Here is a 19,316-nt window from a genome sequence, read left to right on the forward strand (position 1 = left end):
AGCGTCTCTGGGCGGACCGAAGCCTGGAATCCCGCTTCCGATTGGCCATTGCTTGACTCCCGGAGTATGGTGCCTTCAGATTGGATACGGCTGTGGCGGGAAGGCTACCGCCGAGCCAAAGGCGGAGAGTTCTTGTGCCTCCTCGGCCTTTAGGTTGGAGTGGCGGTGGTTTTCCCTGCGTCGGGCACTGGACATTTTCATGCGTTTAAGCCCCCAGTGTGCGAATGGCTTCAAGTCAAGATTGTGTCGCCTTCTCACTTGGATCCTCAGGCCCATTCATCTGCCTGTTCCTGATTCAGGTCTTTGCAAACATGACCACCCTCCTGGAGGTCTGCCCATCATCTACCTGTAACCAATCCATAGGACAGTTGCTTCACCCTGCCCAGCTAGCCAGTAAAGGACTGGCACCGAACTTTCGTCGTGAAGATAGACTATTTATTGGTGGGGTGCCGCCCAGAAGAATGGGAAACCAATGCTCAAAGTCCCGAACTTCCTGATGCCTTATAAGGAGGATTTTTAAGGGCAAAATTTGGGTCAGGGGTCTCCTGAGAAGGTGGACGCTGTTGATCGGAAGCTCATGAAATCATGTTCACAGAGGTTACTTTGTTACGTGAGGTGGCTTCCTCCCATCCACGGAAGTGTGCTCTATCTCGGGAGACTTGGAATCTGAAAAACCTATTTCTTAGGTTAGAGGTTTTATTTATTTTTTTTAAAGATTTTATTTATTTATTTGACAGAGAGAGATCACAGGCAGGCAGAGAGAGAGGAGGAAGCAGGCTCCCCGCTGAGCAGAGAGCCCGACGCGGGATTCGATTCCAGGACGCTGAGATCATGACCCGAGCTGAAGGCAGCGGCTCAACCCACTGAGCCACCCAGGCGCCCCTAGGTTAGAGGTTTTATTAGGAGCACCTGATGATTGTGTGTTTGGGACAGTGCTGATCAGTTGCATCTAGATGCCTAACTGTTCTGTGAGTAAGCAGTGGGGTCATGATCCTTTGAATAAGTGAACATTTCTGTCTCTTGGGCCTGCTCCATTCCCTAGCAAGTCGAGCGGTGCTTGTGGAGGATTTGACCTCTAGTGTTCATTCTTTCATCTGAACTAGCAAGATGGATGCCAGCTTTTTACCTAAAGTCTGCACCCTCTTTCTTGTCCACCCCATTTCTGGTGTAGAAAGGCCTTTGCTATCCAGCACCCAGGAACCAGTTAGGATTTGGTTCCTTCTTTAATATGAACTGAGTTTCTAGAAACAAGGGAGTGGAAGGGTATACCCCAGCCTCCCCTACACCCCCAAGAGCTGGGTTGGAGCTCAGTGTCCATTTTGGGAGACTTTGGAATAATTACCTGATTCATTCCATAAAGCTTGACTCAACTTTCTTTAGGATCCAATGTGTATTTATTTTTGAGAAGAGCAGAGTAAGAGGAACTCTGGCATACTCTCAGTTTGTCACCCAAATGCCACACCCTTTCTGGCGATTCCCCAGAGTGTGTTGGAGCAGACCCTTATCTTCTTCTTAGAGAAGGATGGAGAACTCAACCCCTGCAGTGGGACACACAAGACAGAGGAGCTGGAATTTTTCTGTAGGCCTTGGGAACATGCAAACAGTATGATTAGGTCTGCCCTTAGAAAGGCAACTTTGACAACAGGAAGGAGGGAGATGGAGGGAGGTCAGGGGAGAGTCACAGAAATTAGGAGCAATCTTCCCTGCTTCTCCCCAGGAGAGTGAATCCTTCTATCTTAGCTCACCTGCCATAGCAAAACACCATAGACTTATGGTTAGCTTAAGCACAGAGGTTTATTTTTTCACAGTTCTGGAGGCTAGAAGTGCAATGTCAAGTTCTGGAAGGGTTGGTCTCAAGCAAGGTCTGTCTTCCTGACTTGCTAAAGGCTGCCTTCTTGCTGTATCTGCCTACAGCTCTCTGGTGTTTCTTTTTTAAGAACACTAATATTAACAGATTAGGGCCCAACTCATATGACCTCATTTAACATCAGTTACCTCCTATCTCCAAATACAGTCACACTGGGGTTTGGGCTTCAACATAGGAATTGAGGGTGAAGACTCAATTTAGTCTATAGTACCCTCCCATCTCAGGGCTCCAACTGTACCACAAAAATAATTGAATTATAGCCTCTATCACATTTTATTTTTATTTTTCAAAAACATTTATTATTTTAGAGAGAAAGAGAGCACAAGCAGAGGGAGAGGGAGATAAGCAGACTTCCAGCTGAGTAGGGAGTCTGACCTGGGGCTCAACCCCAGGGTCATTAATAAACATTTTAATATGTCAGGGGTTCTTTTTAGTGTTTTTTCCTGCATATATACACTTCTACATGTTTTTTACACAATCTGGACACAACAATAGGGTTTGTTTTGTTTTGGTAATAGCTTTTTTTTTTAAGATTTTATTTATTTATTTGACAGAGAGAGATCACAAGTAGATGGAGAGGCAGGCAGAGAGAGAGAGAGAGAGAGAGAGCAGAGAGCCCGATGTGGGACTCGATCCCAGGACCCTGAGACCATGACCTGAGCCGAAGGCAGCGGCTTTAACCCACTGAGCCACCCAGGCGCCCTGGTAACAGCTTTCTTGAGATATAATTCACATACTATACAATTCACCCTTTTTAAAAGATTTTTTTGAATTTTTAAGTAATTGTGGGGCTTGAACTCACAACCCAGAAATCAAACTCTCCCAACTGAGCCAGCTAGGCACCCGACAATTCACCCATTTAAAGTGGTGTACAATCCAGTAGTTCATAGTATATTCATACTTGTGCAACCACAATCAGCTTTAGAACATTTTGATCACCTCCCAAAAAAACCCCTGTCCTTTCACTGTCAGCTCCCAGTCCCTCCCATCTCCCCAACTCTAGGCAACTTCTTTATTTTTTTTTAAAAAGATTTTTACTTTATTTATTTGACAGACAGAGATCACAAGTAGGCAGAGAGGCAGGCAGAGAGAGAGGGGGAGGCAGGCTCCCTGCTGAACAGAGATTCCGATGCGGGGCTCGATCCCAGGACCCTGAGATCATGACCTGAGCCGAAGGCAGAGGCTTTAACCCACTGAGCCACCCAGGTGCCCAGTGGGCATTTTGATTATTTCCAATTCTCATCATATAAACAGCATTTCATTGAACATCTCTGGAGATCAGTGTTTTTATGCAGCTCTGGTTATTTCTGCAGACCATTGAATCAACGAGCACAGACGATTTTAAGCCCCGTGTGCATGATGATAAATCGCCTGCCAGAAAAGTTGGGTCGGTTTGCATTCTGGCAAGTTGAGTTTGTACTTTGATTGTCTCTTGAAGTCACCAGAGCAGAGACTTTGGACATCTCTGACCCCATACCCAGCTCAATATGTAGCACACAGTACAAGTTACACAAATTAGCAGGAACGAAGGAAGACCCAGTCTCTGCGTTAACAGAGGCCATGGGATGGAGAGGAGGGTACAGGTGTCCAAAATTTCATCAAGATGGGCTCAACAGGACTACTACCTGGTTGACATGGGGACTCACTGCAGACTCGAGTGGTAATAAGGCATTGTGAGGCCAAGAACCCCCGACGTTGAAGTGGCCAATGTGAAATGAGGAAGCCACCTACTACAGTCACTTAGGGACAGACACTGGTAGGGATGGGGTGAGGACTGATGGTAACTCCTTTTTGTATTTCACTCTGTGGGCAGCAGTCTTTACATGGAGTGCTGGAAGCAGTACCTTCACTGAGCTGGCAAGGTCATCAAACTCTCTGTCCACTTGGATCTCCTGCGGAGAAACCCATTACAAGGCGGTACAGCATCACCTTCCGAGAACGTCACTGTTTTTCACTTATACACACAAGGTTTTGAAGAAACATCTTAGGGCAGCTTCTCTCATATGAATGACAATGTCATTACTCCCCAAAACATTAAAGTAGAAAAGGGAAGTGGTTCCAGGGGAGCAACTTGGGGCCTGCACTATTTTTTGATCTGGGGGCTGATTGCATAGGTGTGTTCTGTCTGTGGAAATTCACAGCCCTAATCCAGCTGCACTTTTCAGGATAGACGTTATTCCTCAATAACAAACGAAAAGCAAGGGGAGTGAGGAGAGGAATACTAGCATCAATGGGGTCTTTCTCTACACAGGCCTTTCCTGTGGGGTCTGCTAGCTCATCCCCTCTTCATGATGAGCCTAGCTGTAAGATTTTAGCCCCATTTCACCTATAGACAAGACTGAAACCTGGGAAGGGTTTTACATGAACTGTCAGGATTCGGAAGTGTTTCCCTTAGGGGCACTTGGGTGGCTCAGTCAGTTAAGCATTTGCTTTTTTTAAATTTTATTTTATTTATTTATTTGACAGAGATCACAAGTAGGCAGAGAGGCAGGTGGAGGGAGAAGAGGAAGCAGGCTCTCTGCCGAGCAGAGAGCCCAATGTGGGGCTCGATCCCAGGACCCTGAGATCATGACCTGAGCCGAAGGCAGAGGCTTTAACCCACTGAGCCACCCAGGTGCCCCTAAGCATTTGCTTTTGGCTCAGGTCATGATCCCAGGGTCCTGGGATCAAATCCCGAGTTGGGCTCTCTGTTCAGCAGAGTCTGCGTCTCTCTCTCCTCTGCCTGATACTCTGCCTGCTTGTGCTCTCTGTCTCTGTCAAATAAATAAATAAAATCTTTTAAAAAAAGAAAAAGAATTATTTCTCTTAAAGCTGAGGAGAAAATCTAGGCTGGGGAGATTAGACTAATAACAGTTAAGGAACAGGAAAATACTACATTGCATCTAGACTAGTAATACTCTCCAATTCAGAAGATCCCGTATTGGGGCACCTGGGTGGCTCAGTGGGTTAAAGCCTCTGCCTTGGCTCAGGTCATGATCCCAGTGTCCTGGGATCAAGCCCTGCATCGGGCTCTCTCCTCAGCGGGGAGCCTGCTTCCTCCTCTCTCTCTGCCCACCTCTCTGCCTACTTGTGATCTCTCTGTCAAATAAATAAAATTTAAAAATCTTAAAAAAAAAAAAAAAAAAAGAAGATCCCGTATTGATGCCTCAGGATTTGGTCCCAGGCTTGTCTGATTCTCACCTCTGTGGTGTTTCCATTACATTAAATGCTCCTGATACTAACCATAGGTTATACTGGATAATCACATAGTTTTGCTGAACAGTTTCATATATCATCCCTTTATTTATTTTTTAAAATATTTATTTAAGTGATCTCTGCACCCAATGTGGGGCTCAAACTCACAGCCCCGAGATCAGGAGTCACATGCTCTTCTAACTGAGCCAGCCAGGGCCACCCCCCCCCTTTTTTTTAAATGATAAAAGCCAATGCTAACAGGAATTCTCAGAGCAGGAGGGACATGGTCAAGGCAAGCTAATCTTTGGCTTTGGAGCTATAGAAACTGGGCTGGCAGAAGGAAGCAATAAGGCTGTCTGACATCAGTTGTTCCAAGCCTGAAGGATTGGAACTGTAAAAAAAAGAAAAAAAAAAGTCTCTGGAAAGGTTTTGACTTAAATCTGGGTTGACATCAACCAGAATTAGAATAATCAGAATTAGAGGGACACCTGGGTGGCTCAGTTGGTTAAGCCGCTGCCTTCGGCTCGGGTCATGATCCCAGGGTCCTGGGATCGAGTCCCACATCAGGCTCCTTGCTCAGCAGGGAGCCTACTTCTCCCTCTGCCTCTGCCTGCCTCTCTGTCTGCCTGTGCTCACTCTCTCTGACAAATAAATACTATCTTTAAAAAAAAAAAGAATAATCAGAATTAGAATAAGACTAGACTTACTTTTAATAACTCTATTTGGGAATTCTCTCCTTAATGTGTAATTGCTTTTAGTTTTCTATATTAAAAAGGCACAAGTTCTATATTAAAAAGGCACATGGGTGGCTCAGTGGGTTAAAGCCTCTACCTTCAGTTCAGGTCATGATCCCAGGGTTCTGGGATGGAGCCCCACATGGGGCTCTCTGCTGAGCGGGGAGTCTGCTTCCCCCTCTCTCTCTGCCTGCCTCTCTACCCACTTGTGATCTCTGTCAAATAAATAAATAAAATCTTAAAAAAAAAAAAGGCTCAGTTGGTTGGATGACTGCATTCAGCTCAGGTCATGATCCTGGAGTCCCAGGATCAAGTCTCACATCAGGCTCCCAGCTCCATGGGAAGTCTGCTTCTCCCTCTGACCTTCTCCTCGCTCATGTTCTCTCTCACTGTCTCTCTCTCAAATAAATAAATAAAATCTTAAAAAAAAAAAAAAGGCACAAGTGAATGAAAAGGAGTCTTAATCTCCGTCAAGGCCACATGAGTGACTCTTCCAGCACCATGATCTGCCTGCAGAGAGAAGAGACCAGATTGGGGGGGGGGCAGGGACACTTTGTAAGTACTGAACCTGCAAATCCGTGAACAGCAGGCTTTGTGTCCCCTGAGCCACCTATTATCTCGGCCAGTGAAGAACCCAGGCAGGGGTTGGAGGTGAGACCACGGCGGTACCCCTCAGTCTGGAGTGGGAATAGAGCCAGAGTGGCTCTGTGATCCAAATTCTGGCCTGGGGGTAGTGGCTCTCAGACTCAGCCACACTAAGCATCAGGGCAGGGCACTTTATTTCTCTAATCCCCACTTTCTGCCTCTAAATGATAACTCATGCAGCTGTCGCGAGGATCACAGATGAGATTAACGAAAAGCTCTTACGGAGAAATCCAGGAGTTCTAGGGCGGACATTGGATTCTCTTGGACAGACTTTAGAACTCCAAAGCAGCCTTCGCCTCGCATGGGATTCCTGGACATCTGAGAAACACACACACAATTGAGAAAAACCGAGCCCAGGGAGACTGGTGGGTCAACTCCAAAGGGAAGGAGGGATTCCTCATGTCTGCTGAAGTGACTCAGGACAGCCCCACTGTCTCAGCTCAGAAGTCATCTCTGCTCACAGAATGCCCTTCAGGAAGCTCTTGAGCCAGGGAAGAGGGGAAGAGAATATACACTGGCTGAGTAGCCCCCCATGCCCAACTCTGCCAGATGTCAAAGATAGGGAAACACAGGGCACATCCCTACCTTTATTTATTTACTTTTTATAAAAAGATTTTTTTATTTATTAAAGATTATTTTATTTATTCACTTGTGTTGGGCTGGCAGGAAGGGGGCTACCAAAGATGGCGAAAGTTCCCGCCACAAGACCTGAGCTCGGACAGGAGAACAAAGGCCCAAGCAGGAATCTGAGACCCCCGCCCCGGGCTCCTGTGGCCAATGGGATCCCGATGAGCAGGCGGGATATCCAAATAAGGGAAACTTCCAAAAGACCCCTGAGCTTCCTCCGAGACCCCTTAAAAGCCCCCTCCTCCCTGCCTTGGGTGCGACTTCCGCCACTCTGCTTTCCAGAGTGGCGGAACCTCGCCCGAGGGTGCCCACCTCCTCCCTGCGCAACTTTCCTGGCTCCCCTTCTCCTGAGCCCTGAAACTTCGCCGGAGAGCGTTTTTAATAAATCTTGCCTTGCACCCACTTTGCCTGGTGTTGTGTTTATCTCGCCGGAAAAAACTTTACAACTTGTCAGAGAGAAAGAGAGCACAAGCAGGCAGAGAGAAGTCAGCTTCCTGCTGAGCAAGGAGCCCGATGCAAGACTCGATCCCAGGACCCTGGGATCATGACCCTAGCCGAAGGCAGCCACTTAATCAACTGAGCCACCCAGGCATCTCTATTTGTTTACTTTTTAAATTTATTTATTTGACAGAGGGAGTGAGAGAGCACAAGAAAGGGGGAACAGTAGGGAAAGAGAGGGAGAAGCAGAGCTCTCCCGAACCGAGCAGGGAGCCCGATGCAGAGCTCAATCCCAGGGCCCTGGGATCAAGACCTGAGCCTAAGGCAGACCCCTAACCATCTGAGTCACCCAGGATGTCCCACATCCCTGCCTTTAATGAGCTCACCCATCTTGGGGACGAGAGGAAAAGGAAACATCATGAAAACTCAGTGCAGTGAGAGTGTATCACCTCTCCTTGGGAGGTAAAGGTCAGGCAGGGGCTAAAACACCTGCCTTGAGCTTTACAGGGGAGGTATGCAGAGCTACATATTTCAGCAAGAAGAGCCGGGGAAGCAAAACAGAGGGAAGAGATTGCACCACGTGTAGAAAATTCAGAGCAGCTTGGGGTAAGAGAATGAGCTTCACAGGTGGAAGGCAGAGGGGTGATGGCAAAGCTTTGAGTCTAATGCATAGGGAATGCCATACAACTAAGCCTGGATGTACAACTAAGCCTGGATTTACCCAGAGGGGAGCCGCTGACAGGCTTAAAGCCAGGAGGGGTGGGAGCAGGTTTCTGGTCTAGAAAGATCACCTGGTGGGTAGGAAGGAGGGGCCAGAGATGGGAAACTAGCAGGTCCACAGAACTTGAGGGGAAATGAGAAGGAGGAGCAGGGAGCCTGGGGATTCGGCAGGAAGCAAGCTGAAGGATGGAAGGCATGGGGAAGAAAGGTAGGGGTGGGGCGCCTGGGTGGCTCAGTTGGTTAAGTGGTTAAGGGCCTGCCTTCAGCTGGGGTCAGGATCCTGGGATCAAGCCCCCCCACACACATTGGGCTTCCTGCTCAGCGGGGAGCCTGCTTCTCCCTCTCTGACTCCCCCTGCTTGCGGTCCCTCTCCCTGTCAAATAATAAATATTTTTTTTAATTTCACAAAAAAGGGGGGGGTGAGCCCTGGGCCCCCACTTCTGACTCCATGAGGAAGTCTCCCCCACCCCCCACCCACAGGAGGCAGTCCTTAGAGAGAGATGATGTCTTCAGATTGTGCTTTGTACCCATGGGACATCCAGGAACTGTCCAGCAGGTGGCTGGAAAGGGGGATCCAGAGCTTAAGAGAGGTCTGGATTGTATGGGGGAGGGAGGTGGTGGTGGTGGTGGCAGGGGTGGAGGGGTGGGTAGGAGAGGAGAGAGTCTTGGGCTGGGGATGGGAGGACTACACCACGGCTCCTCTGCTGGTTGAGGGTGCCGAAAGCCAGGTGGGGCTGGACGCCCCCTGGACCTGGCAGCGCTGTCCACTGAGCACTTGCCATTGGCACAGTGGCCCTCACGGACCTTCTCCACCCTCAGTTGTACCCTCCCTTCTCTGTCCTCTGCTCTCAGTCCTGCCTAGGCGCTCCTAGCCCCCTGGCAACCCTGAAGGAAGGAAACCCTGGTATGCACATGAGGACTTGGGTAGGTCTGACTATGGCCAATAGTACACCTTGGCTGACCCGATGGGCTGAGAAAGAGGAAGGCCAGCTGGGAGGTAGGGTGACACTGCTGGGAGGGAAGCAACGATGAGGGAGGAGTTGGAGGAAGTGCATGGGTCAGGCGAGAGATGGATGAGTGAATGGCAAGGGAAAGAAGGGGGTCACAAGAGGAAGCCAGGAGGCCCCCCTCCCTTATCTGGGCTTTAGAACCTGTGTACTCCACTGCCAGAGGAGTGGAGAGACGTGGCAGGGGAGGGATCTGTGTGGACATGTACAGTGGGACCTCCCCCATCAGGCTAGCACTCACAACAAGAATCCTCAGTGTCTGATTGACCCGGAGGCCCAGGCCCAGGCTCAAGGCTCCCACTGCAGAGATGCGGTTGTTGCTGCAACAGAAAGACATGAGCATTTTGCTACCTTCCAAGAAGCTGTGCAGGAGCATGGACCCAGATGGACTTTACATTCCAGCCTCCACTGATGCTCCAGGGACCCTGGGAAGGTCGGTATGCAAAGACTGGTTAGTGACTCTGCTTCACTGGAGGCTCCCAGTGTTCAGGGAGATCACTCAACAAACACCTTGAGCACCGCCCGCCTCCCTAGCAGAGGCCAGCTGCTGCCCCCAGGCCCTCAGAGCTTAGCAGGTCCTCCCACATGTCCCCCTCCCACCCCCGCCATCAGCACCCCATTCCTATCAGCATGACAGCATCTGTGCTGGAAACCACTCAGGTCCCTCCTCACGTCCTCTCCTCTTGCTTCTCCAGATGGACCTAAGCTCTGGCCCCAGCACCTCTCTTGGCCACTTTAGCTCCGAGCCAGTCCCTCTCTCCTCTGACCTCTCAGGCCCCAGTTCTGGCTTCGAATTCCAGCATGTCTCATAGCCTCTTCTGGCCTTAGCTCCTTCCATGGGAAGGGCAGAATTGCGTCAGGCAGACCCTGCTCACTCCAGCAGCACCCCCAGGGGAAGTGCTAAGCCACACAGTCCAGGACCTACTGGGCTTCTGCCTCTCTCTTTCTCTGTGGTTTGCTGCCTCTGCTCTGATTACTTGCCCAGGGCTGGGATGCTGCCTGCGCCTGCAACAGCAAATCACACAGGGCAGGCCCCCAGCAGTCATCTGCTGAGCAGAACATGAGTGCTCCCCCACACCAGTCTCTGCTGAAGATGTTTTGTTTATTTATTTGTTTGTTTGTTTTGCTTTGTTTTGAAGTAGGTTCCCATGCCAAGCACGGAGCCCAGTGCGTGGCTTGAACTCTCCACCCTGAGATTGAGACCTGAGCTGAGAGCTGAGATCAAGAATCAGATGCTTAACCGACTGAGCCACCTTGGCACCCCTCTACTGAAGCTGTCTTACATATATGTTTTCAATTCTCAGCCCCCGCCTATGCAGCAGGAATTATAAGACCCAAAGGACAATGCTGAACTTGAGTGAGGAGGCCAGAGCTGGGTGCTCTTGGATTGTGGCTCAAGCCCCATCATTTAGATTGTGGTATGTTTGCGGATTAAGGTGGTAAACAGCAGGAAGATCTTGGAGTCCCTGAGGGCTCAGGTGACTTTGGACGTGGAGGCTGTGACACAGAGACCACTTTATTTTTCTTTTTTAAAGATTGTATTTATTTATTTGTCAGAAAGAGAGAGAGAGAGAGTGCACAAGCAGGCAGAGTGGCAGGCAAAGGTGGAGAGAGAAGCAGACTCCCTGCTGAGCAAGGAGCCCAATGTGGGACTTAATCCCAGGACCCAGAGATCATGACCTGAGCCGAAGGCAGTGGCTTAACTGACTGAGCCACACAGGCACCAGGGACCACTTTATATACCTCACCTCATGCTGAGTTCCTCCAACACGTTGTTGGTCTTAAGTGCCTCACCCACTGCGGATGCTCCAGGATCTCCAAAGCCATTGTATGAGATGTCCAGGACTCTGAGGAAGATGTTTGCCTGGAATGCAAGAGTGAAGCCAGGAGACCACTACCCCGCCCCCTGCCCCCCGGGAAGGTGGCCAGGGACCACAGCCTCACAGCCCAGGAGGCCTGAGGAGCAAAAAAACACAGACCGAGAGCAGAAGGTTGGAGGTTCCAGGTAAGAATCTTGTGGCTGGAATGATGGTGGCCAGGAGACCTGAATGAATGGGAGCATAGCACCAAGGGTGGGTGTGGATGACCCTCAGAGACAGACTTGATGATCTGGCTCACATCCACTTGGGGACCCAAGGGAAGGTTCTCTGAGGCACAGAGCAGGATCCCAAAGGGGCTCCAGGGAAGGGTTGTTGGGGGACTGTGATGGGGAGAAGGGTAGGAACTTGTGGCTGCACTGGGAAGACAAAGCCTGACCTGCCACTCGTGGAGCAGGATCCCCAGGTCAGCCCCAGGGGAGTGGGCCAAGCAAGGCAGCTGCTTCCATTTCCTGAGGAGAACCCCACAAAGGGAGCCGGCACTAGGGACATCCTGGCAGGGGCTAGGAGCCACCCATTCCCAAGACCTAGGAACCACAAGATCCAAGGAAGCAAGTGGTATGTTTCAGAGCGTGTGCAGGACCCAAGGGTGCAGGGTGTCACCTCAGAGAAACATCTGCATATGCCCTCAATGAGCACCAGACCGCATGACGTCCCCCACCAACCATATGCCTATAATATCTATAATATCCGGAGAAGGTAGGTATGGAACATTCAATCATAGACCCTTCAGGAAGCATCACAAGAACAAGCATGGTGTTTTGGAGTCGTGAAATGGGGCTGGGAAAATTGAAATCACCAAACAAAATATTTTGCAAGCTCTTCTTAAAAGATCCAAGGCTCATTTCTGAAGAGCTGTAGAGACAGGGAGCTGGTACCTGGGAGACCTGTCCCCACAGGACAGGCCAGAAGGGTAGACAGGTTGTAGGGCTGTTCATACCTCCAGTCCCCTAGCAAAGGCTACAGCTCCTGGTCCTCGAAGGTGATTCCAGCTTATATTAAGCTCAGTGAGTCCTGTATTTTCTGCCAGGGCTGGTCCAAGTATCTCCCCTTCAGAAACATCAAGACAGGTCTTACTCATTCTGTACATTCCTTCAAAAAATGATACTAATGACAGTGGTGTGCCAGGGTCTCTACTGGGTGACAGGGTCACCAAGTTGAGAGGCACACAGGCACCAGGGTGCACACAATATGGTCCTGCCCTGTCCTCAAGGAATTCACATTTAATAGGGGAGATACAGTTGATTCTTTTTTTTTTTTAAAGATTTTATTTATTTATTTGACATACAGAGATCACAAGTAGGCAGAGAGGCCTGAGGGGGTGGTGTGTGAGGTGGGGAAGCAGGCTTCCTGCTGAGCAGAGAGCCTGATGAAGGGCTGGATCCCAGGACCCTGGAATCATGACCTGAGCCGAAGGCAGAGGCTTTAACCCACCGAGCCACCCAGGCACCCCCAGTTGATTCTTGAACAACATGGGGTTGGGGCACAAACCCCTGTACAGTTGAAAATCTTCATGTAACTTTGACTCCCCCAAGCCTCAACAACTGACACCTACTGTTGATCAGAAAGAAAACCTTACTGAGAACATTAAGTGTTGATTAACACATTTGGTAAGATATATATATTAGATGCTATATTCTTAAAATAAAGTAAGCTAAAGAAAATATTATTGAGGGGTGCCTGAGTGGCTCAGTGGGTTAAGCCTCTGCCTTCAGCTCAGGTCCTGGTCCCAGGGTCCTGAGATTGAGCCCCGCATCAGGCTCTCTGCTCAGCAGGGAGCCTGCTTCCCCCTCTCTCTGCCTGCCTCTCTGCCTACTTGTGATCTCTCTCTCTGTCAAATAAAAAAATATATTACTGAGAAAATCATAGGGGGGCACCTAGGTGGCTCAGTTGGTTGAGTGTCTGACCATTGATTTCAGCTCAGGTCATGACCACAGGGTCGTGAGATCAAACCCCATGCCGGGCTCCACACTGGGTGCGGAGCCTGCTTGAGATTCTCTCTCTCCCTTCCCACTGTATGCTCCCAATTTCTCTATCTCTCTCTCTAAAATAAATAAATAAATCTTTAAAAAGAAAATCAACAGAGAAAATACATATATAATACTGTATTTATAAAAAACTTGCATATAAGTGGACCCATGAAGTTCAAATCCATGTCCAACTATAAATACAAATTAATGGAATATGAGGTATCATAGACTACAAACAGGGATGTGTTGGAACAGGGTAGGGACAAACCCAGCCTTAGGTGGTGATGTCAGGACAGTGAGGACAGAGAGATAACCTTTAAGATTGAGGGTCTCACCACCTGTGTAGGCACACAACAGCAGAGAACACACACAGGAAACTGCAAATGTGTGGAGGCATGAGGAGCGCGAAGCACTTGTGGAAATGCCCACAGGCCTGGCAGGCCAGCGGGAAGCCACTGAAATGAGGTAAGAGTGATGGGCACTAGAGAGAGGCTGAGAGGCTTCAATGCTGGGCCAAGTCTTTGGGGGCACCAACCAGTTAGTGGTGAGGCTTTAAGAAATGACAAAGCTGGGCTCCTTAGTGGCAGGTGTAGGGTATGGACTGAGGTGGGCGGGGGCAGAGAGGTGAGGAGGCTGGTACAGCTGTGTGGAGAGAAGGCACTTGTGGGAGAGAAAAGGAAGTAGCAGTGCAGGGTAAGAGACCTTGAGAGATTTTTAGCATATAAAAATGGACAGAAGTCCCACCACCCACCATGTTCTCTACTCTGTCAGGATTCAGCCAGTCTGACCTGCTCCCAGTGCTCAAAAGCACCAGCACCAATATGACTCTGGGCTGTCCCCCTGGGTAGACTCCTGACCCCCTCTTCACCTGGATAACAGCTCCTCATCCTTCTAACTGGGGCTCACAGCATCAGGAAGCCTTGCCTGCCCAGCTGGGTTGTGCTGCCTTGAGCCCCATGTCCAATGTGCTTCCATTCTTCCAGGCCTTGGTCTAATGACCTCTCTTTGCCTGGTCAGTCTCTCCCAACAGCCCAGAAGTCTCTCAAGAATATGAACTGGGGGGCACCTCGGTGGCTCAGTGGGTTAAAGCCTCTGCCTTCAGCTCAGGTCATGATTCCGAGGTCCTGGGATCAAGCCCCACATCGGGCTCTCTGCTCAGTGGGAAGCCTGCTTCCTCCTCTCTCTCTCTCTGCCTGCCTCTCTGCCTATTTGTGATTTCTGTCTGTCAAATAAATAAATAAAATCTTAAAAAAAAAAAGAATATGAACTGGAACACTCTCCATGGCCTCAGCTCCTCATGTGGTTTAATAAGGCTGGTTTGAAGAAGGACAGAGGAAAAACATATGCTCTAACTGAGCAGAACTACCTTGCTCAGGGGTGCCTGCCTGGGTCAGTCAGTAGAGCATGCAACTCTTGATCTCGGGATTGAACTTGGGTGCAGAGATCGTTTAAAAATAAATTCTTAGGGTAAGAAAAGAAGAAAAGAAAGGAAAGGAAGGAAGAAAGGGAAGGAAGGTAGGAAGAAAGGAAGGGAGGGAGAGAGGGAGGAAGGAAGGAAGGAAGGAAGGAAGAAAAGATAGCCTGCTTGGCCAGAACCCACTGCGGAAAGATGCTTTAGGACCTTGGAGAGCTCCCTGCAAGGCAGCCAGCTGGGACTCTCTGGGCAGCCTCCCTGAGAACAGGACTCTGGATTCCCAACCCAGCACTTGGTCTGATACCCACAGATTCTCAGTTACAGGTACGTACTTTCCCCCTTCCTCAGATACTTCTAGTACTGGGAGGAGAGGGAGGTGGTTCCCACTTTGTAGGTAAACCCCTTCTTTGCTGAACAACTAGAAGATGAAAAGTTTCCTCTACATACATGAATTGGCCTCTTGAAATTTCCATGCTTAGACTTCATGACCATGACGTCTGTAGCCAACCATGAGGTAGGTGCTACCTTTGCCTTGGGTCAGATGGGGAGATGGACACCCAAGCTCTTCACCCTTCAAGGGAGTCAGCCCCACCCACAAATCCCCACTTGAGGAAACAAAATGTTCCTGCTGAGTTTTTCTTTTCTGAGCTGAAGACCACCCTACCTCATTGTGTAGCCTTCACAGGGCCTTAGCTTCCTGCCTTGTCCTTCCTGGCTGCCTCTCCAGTGCTCGCCTTTTCACTGTGATGGCCCAGGGAGACACCTATACTTAGTTTGTTGGAAGTCTGAAATGATTTTATTTATTTATTTGAGAGAGAGAGAGAATTAGTGAGGGAGAGGGAGAAGCAGACTCCCCACTAAGCAGGGAATCCAACGAGGGGCTCGATCCCAGGACCCTGGGATCATGACCTGAGCTGAAGCCAGGTGCTTAACTGAATGAGCCATCCCTTCAACTTCTTTTTTAATTTCACAGACTTCTCATAGTAATTTTCTTAAAAGGTAAACAAGCTATCTGGCAGTTAAATTCTAAGGCTAATCCTCAAAGGCCAAGGTTGGTACCACCTCTACTCTAAGCTGCTTGAGACAGAACAGTGTTTCCCAAATTTTCTTGATCAGACAAATCTCCTAAGGCACCTATTAAAATGTAGATGCATGGGCTCTGCCCCGCCAAGATTCTGGTTCAGCAGGTTTAGGGCCCAGGAGGAATCCGTGTTCCTAACCTCTGGTCCCAACTGATTCCTATAATTGATTGGAGTGGTTGAAGACAGACAGGTACATGCTCCTGGCAAAGCAGATAGCCTCTGCAAAGGCCCTGGGCATAAAAGTGGTGAGATCAAGGAATCCAATCAATGTCTTCCACAGCACCTGCAATAAGATCTTCATGCCTTTTGCCAAGATTTGTAGGCCTGCAGCCCTCCACCTCTTCACCCAGAGCCCACCAGCCCCTTCACCTCACAGCACAGCCCCTCTCTCCTGGCTCACTAGCCCAGCCACACCGATATCTATCAGTCTGGGAAATAAGCCTTCATGTTCACTCTTCCTCTGCTTGAAATGCTCTCTCCCTGGTCTTGCCATGGCTGATTTTTTCCTACCCTGCACATTTCAGCTGAAATGTCATCTCACAGGGCCCTCCCCAGCCACCTAAGGTAAGGGGTCCCCATTCATCTCAATTCATCAGGGCAATTCATTCATGCCCTGTTTATTTTGTTGCACCAATAATTATGGAGAATTATCTCATTAATAGGCATTCCTTGAGGCCAGGGACTCTGTCTTGTTCATAACCAGGTCACTAGGGGCTAAATCAGCATCCAGCAGTCCATGGCAATCTGTGGGATGGATGAAGAGTTCTGTGTGGAAGGAGCGGGAGAGGGGCAGGCCAAAGTGGGACATGGGAAACAGGAGCCAGAGCATGAATGTTCAGAGAGGCCCTGTCAACCTCCACCCACCCCTGCCCCAGGAAGATGGGCTCGGGTGCCCCATGGTGGCTCTGACTGGATGTTACCTGCATGGTCATTCAGCTGGTTATAGCTCAGGTCCAGGGATTTCAGTCCTGTGTGAGCCAGCAGGAGTTCAGCAAGGTACCGGGCTGCGTGCTCCTCCAGGCCGTTCCCTGCCAGTTGTACCTTCTGCATGGTTGGGTTCACTGTGAGGGCAGCACAGATCGCCTGGGCTCCCACCACTCCCATCTGGTTCTCCGACAGGTCCACATCTAGGGGTTGGCAGCAGTCCTCCATCAGTGGGATCCAAAGCCAGGTACTGCCCTCTTCCCCCTTCCTCTATCCCCGAAATAGGGGGAGGCGAGACAGCCAGATGATCTTGGGGTTGCACAGGGACTGTGCCTCACATCAGCTAGATCCATCCCCTCAAGCCCCAGGCAGCTTCTCTGATGCCCACAACCCCTCCATGTATCCACAAGCTTCTTTGCCTCAGGGTTCAAACCGCCTACTTCGTGGTCTGTATAGGATACCCATGATGTCGAGGTAACCACCCATGGATGATTCCTGCCTGACAGCAATGTACCACACCCACAGAAGTCTTCACCGATGCATTTCTGTGAACTGGCAATGACAGCCCAGGTGACCAGTGCATAGAGCATGTACGTGAGCCGGGCTCCTTGCTGAGCCCTTCATATGCAGTTTCATTTCATACTCAGCACAACCCCAGGGGTTAAGTGCTATTGTTGGGGCCATTTCACAGATTGAAAACTAAGGCTCAGCGAGGAGGAGCAGGTTGCCTGGGGCCTCCTAGCTCATCAGTGGTAGAGGTGGCATTTTCATCCAGCCCCACTTCTTTCCACCCAGCCCTCCACTCTCTCACATTGTCCATCGCCTGTGTCTCTGTTAGAGGACCCTCTCACCCAGCATTTAGGCAATAGGAGGCCATCATAAGCAGGGGGTTGTTGGCCAGAAGAGGAGGGGGTGGGGGTCAGGCTGGGTCAGGAGGGGAATACTATCCAGCATTGGGGGCACCACAGAGAGACTAACACCACCCCGACCCACCCCTGCCCCAGCAGCACCAGGCCATGGGTGAGAAGACCTGGCTATGGGGGAGCCCACACCCCCAGGAAAGGGAGGACTCAAATCTGCCCATCTGCCCCAGGCTCAGCACCTACCAGAGATAATGCTGGTTTTGCTCAGGGCACCTGCCAGGGCCTCCACGCCGGCCCCACAGAGCCCATTGTCTCGAAGGTCCAGCCGCTTGACATAGGGATTTGAGGTCAATGCTGAAGCCAGAGCCCGGGCACCCTGGGATAAAGAGGAGCCTGAGGGACCTGGTCCTTCCCAGGGGTGAAGGCCCCAGACACAGCTGGCCACTACCCTGGCTCATTTCCAGGGCTCAGTCCACCCAGTGCTTGGATGGCCCTCTCCTTCCCACATGCCCAAGGGACAGGGACACCTTCTTATCCTTCTAGACTTCATCCAGATCTCACCTCTTGGAACCTACCCTGGCTGCCCCCCCCTCAGCCGGTTAGGGGCCCCCTTGCAGACCCCCCAACCATCACACTGAATTCTGTCATAGCCCTGATACCACCTCTCACCCTGATGTAGGGATGGTACATGTCTGACACACAGAAAGGCTGGGGAGTGTGTGGTATGGGCTCAGGAAGGGGCCACTCCCATGGCTGGTGTCTCACGGGTCCTGTCACTTCAAGCCTGGCTCCAGGGTCTCTCCAGGGTTACCTGGGGCCCCAGGCCACGGTGCCGCAGGTTCAGCTCTGGGGTGCGACCCTGACGCAAGAAGCAGGAGGCCGGCACAACACTATGGGCCTGGCAAGATCTCAGGTAGAGGGTGTCTTTGGTCAGTTCTCCAGGCCCACGGATGCCTGAAAGAAGATAGGGAGATGATAAATGTGGGTCCCTCCCCAGGATGGATCCCTCCCCAGACACAGCTGCCTACTCTCTGCCCTGTGTTACCATGCAGCCTGTGTTCCCCCCTAGAAGTATTTCTTCCCGTGCTAATAGGGAACTGAAAGTCAGACAAAGCAAGTCCTTTCCCTAAAGTCACACAGCTAGTAGTTAATCCTGGCAGAGCCAGAATTAGAACCTTTCAAAGTACATGCTGTCTTTTCCACTGGATTACAAAACATATATGTTTTGTGAATATTTTATGGGGGAAGAAATTGAAACAATTCTAAGTTCTATACATTTATTAGCTTAGTTGTTCCTGTGGGTTGGGAAAACGCCCTGATCCTATTCCGGGGTGGGACACCCCTTCTTACACTGTTTGGCGGGTTTAACATCACTCACTTGGGAGGCGTTTTCTAAAGGTGGAACTCCTGACACCGCCAGGAGCATTGTGAGTAGGGCACGGGGCTAGCTGGAGGTGCTGCCGGCAGTTCCACAGGTGTCCCACAGAGGGGTGCGCTCCCTGCGGGACAGGGATCTCTTCCTCACTGGGCCCCAGCCTGCCCCCTCCACCCCGGCTATAGAAGCTCCCTAGGTGAGGAGACAGGCCTGCGCTCATCCCCGCCCGAGAGCACCTTCCATCTCCTGGTCGGAGTCTGAATCAACGACCGAACCCTCCTCGGCCTCTGGGGGCCCAGCAAGACGCCCAGAGGCCGCTGCCACCTCTTCCTCCTGCTCTTCCTTCACCCCCGACCTCTGGCACTGAGCCCTCATGGTTACGCCGATCTCTCACTCCCGGGCACTGAGGCCGGAACTGTGCGGCACAGCACCTAGAGCGCAGCCCGGGGATATGGGCGGGCCCTCCGGCTGAGTTGACCAACCGAATGTGGCGCACAGCGAACAGGCGCCCGCTGCAGCCAATAGAGACGAGCTTCCCCGGGAGCCGTCGCCCGGGCAACCCGATGTTGTTGGTTGCTACAGAAACCGCCGCTGGAGTG

At 50.6% G+C, this 19,316-nt stretch overlaps 1 protein-coding gene across 4 annotated transcripts; it reads right to left on the reverse strand.

Moving 5' to 3' along the window:
- Positions 1–209: 209 nt before the first annotated feature.
- LRRC74B (leucine rich repeat containing 74B) lies at positions 210–19,148 on the reverse strand. Of its 4 annotated transcripts, XR_006602035.1 has the most exons (10): positions 18,721–18,947; positions 18,154–18,296; positions 17,586–17,718; positions 16,476–16,682; positions 12,030–12,139; positions 10,961–11,106; positions 9,454–9,532; positions 6,643–6,738; positions 1,343–1,538; positions 210–346 (listed from the first exon to the last, which is right to left on the reverse strand). XR_006602035.1 is itself a non-coding variant. In XM_045065277.1 (9 exons), the coding sequence occupies exons 1-9, from the start codon at positions 19,090–19,092 to the stop codon at positions 3,604–3,606; spliced, it is 1,209 nt and encodes a 402-aa protein (XP_044921212.1). In that variant the 5' UTR covers positions 19,093–19,148; the 3' UTR covers positions 2,611–3,603. The 4 variants fall into 4 exon arrangements, 3 of the variants coding, with proteins under 3 accessions (XP_044921212.1, XP_004742622.1, XP_012906773.1); XM_045065277.1 differs by lacking the exons at positions 210–346; positions 1,343–1,538; positions 18,721–18,947 and adding exons at positions 2,611–3,759; positions 18,954–19,148; XM_004742565.3 differs by lacking the exons at positions 210–346; positions 1,343–1,538; positions 18,721–18,947 and adding exons at positions 2,611–3,759; positions 18,954–19,147 and having other exon boundaries at positions 10,961–11,076.
- Positions 19,149–19,316: the final 168 nt, after the last annotated feature.

The sequence above is a fragment of the Mustela putorius genome, unplaced genomic scaffold, assembly GCF_011764305.1.
Source record: "Mustela putorius furo isolate JIRA1106 unplaced genomic scaffold, ASM1176430v1.1 tig00003858_pilon_pilon_pilon, whole genome shotgun sequence".
NCBI classification, from domain to species: domain Eukaryota; kingdom Metazoa; phylum Chordata; class Mammalia; order Carnivora; family Mustelidae; genus Mustela; species Mustela putorius.

What these genes read in the sequence shown, in the direction of transcription:
- LRRC74B (XM_013051319.2), bottom strand. Translation starts at nt 18,937, where the DNA reads ATGAGCGCAGGCCTGTCTCCTCACCTAGGGAGCTTCTATAGCCGGGGT. An exon ending in CTTTAGAAAACGCCTCCCAA is followed by an intron (nt 18,297 to 18,720) that starts GTGAGTGATGTT and finishes ATCTTCTTTCAG; the next exon opens with GCATCCGTGGGCCTGGAGAA. An exon ending in AGACACTGAGGATTCTTGTT is followed by an intron (nt 6,739 to 9,453) that starts GTGAGTGCTAGC and finishes TGTGTTTCTCAG; the next exon opens with ATGTCCAGGAATCCCATGCG.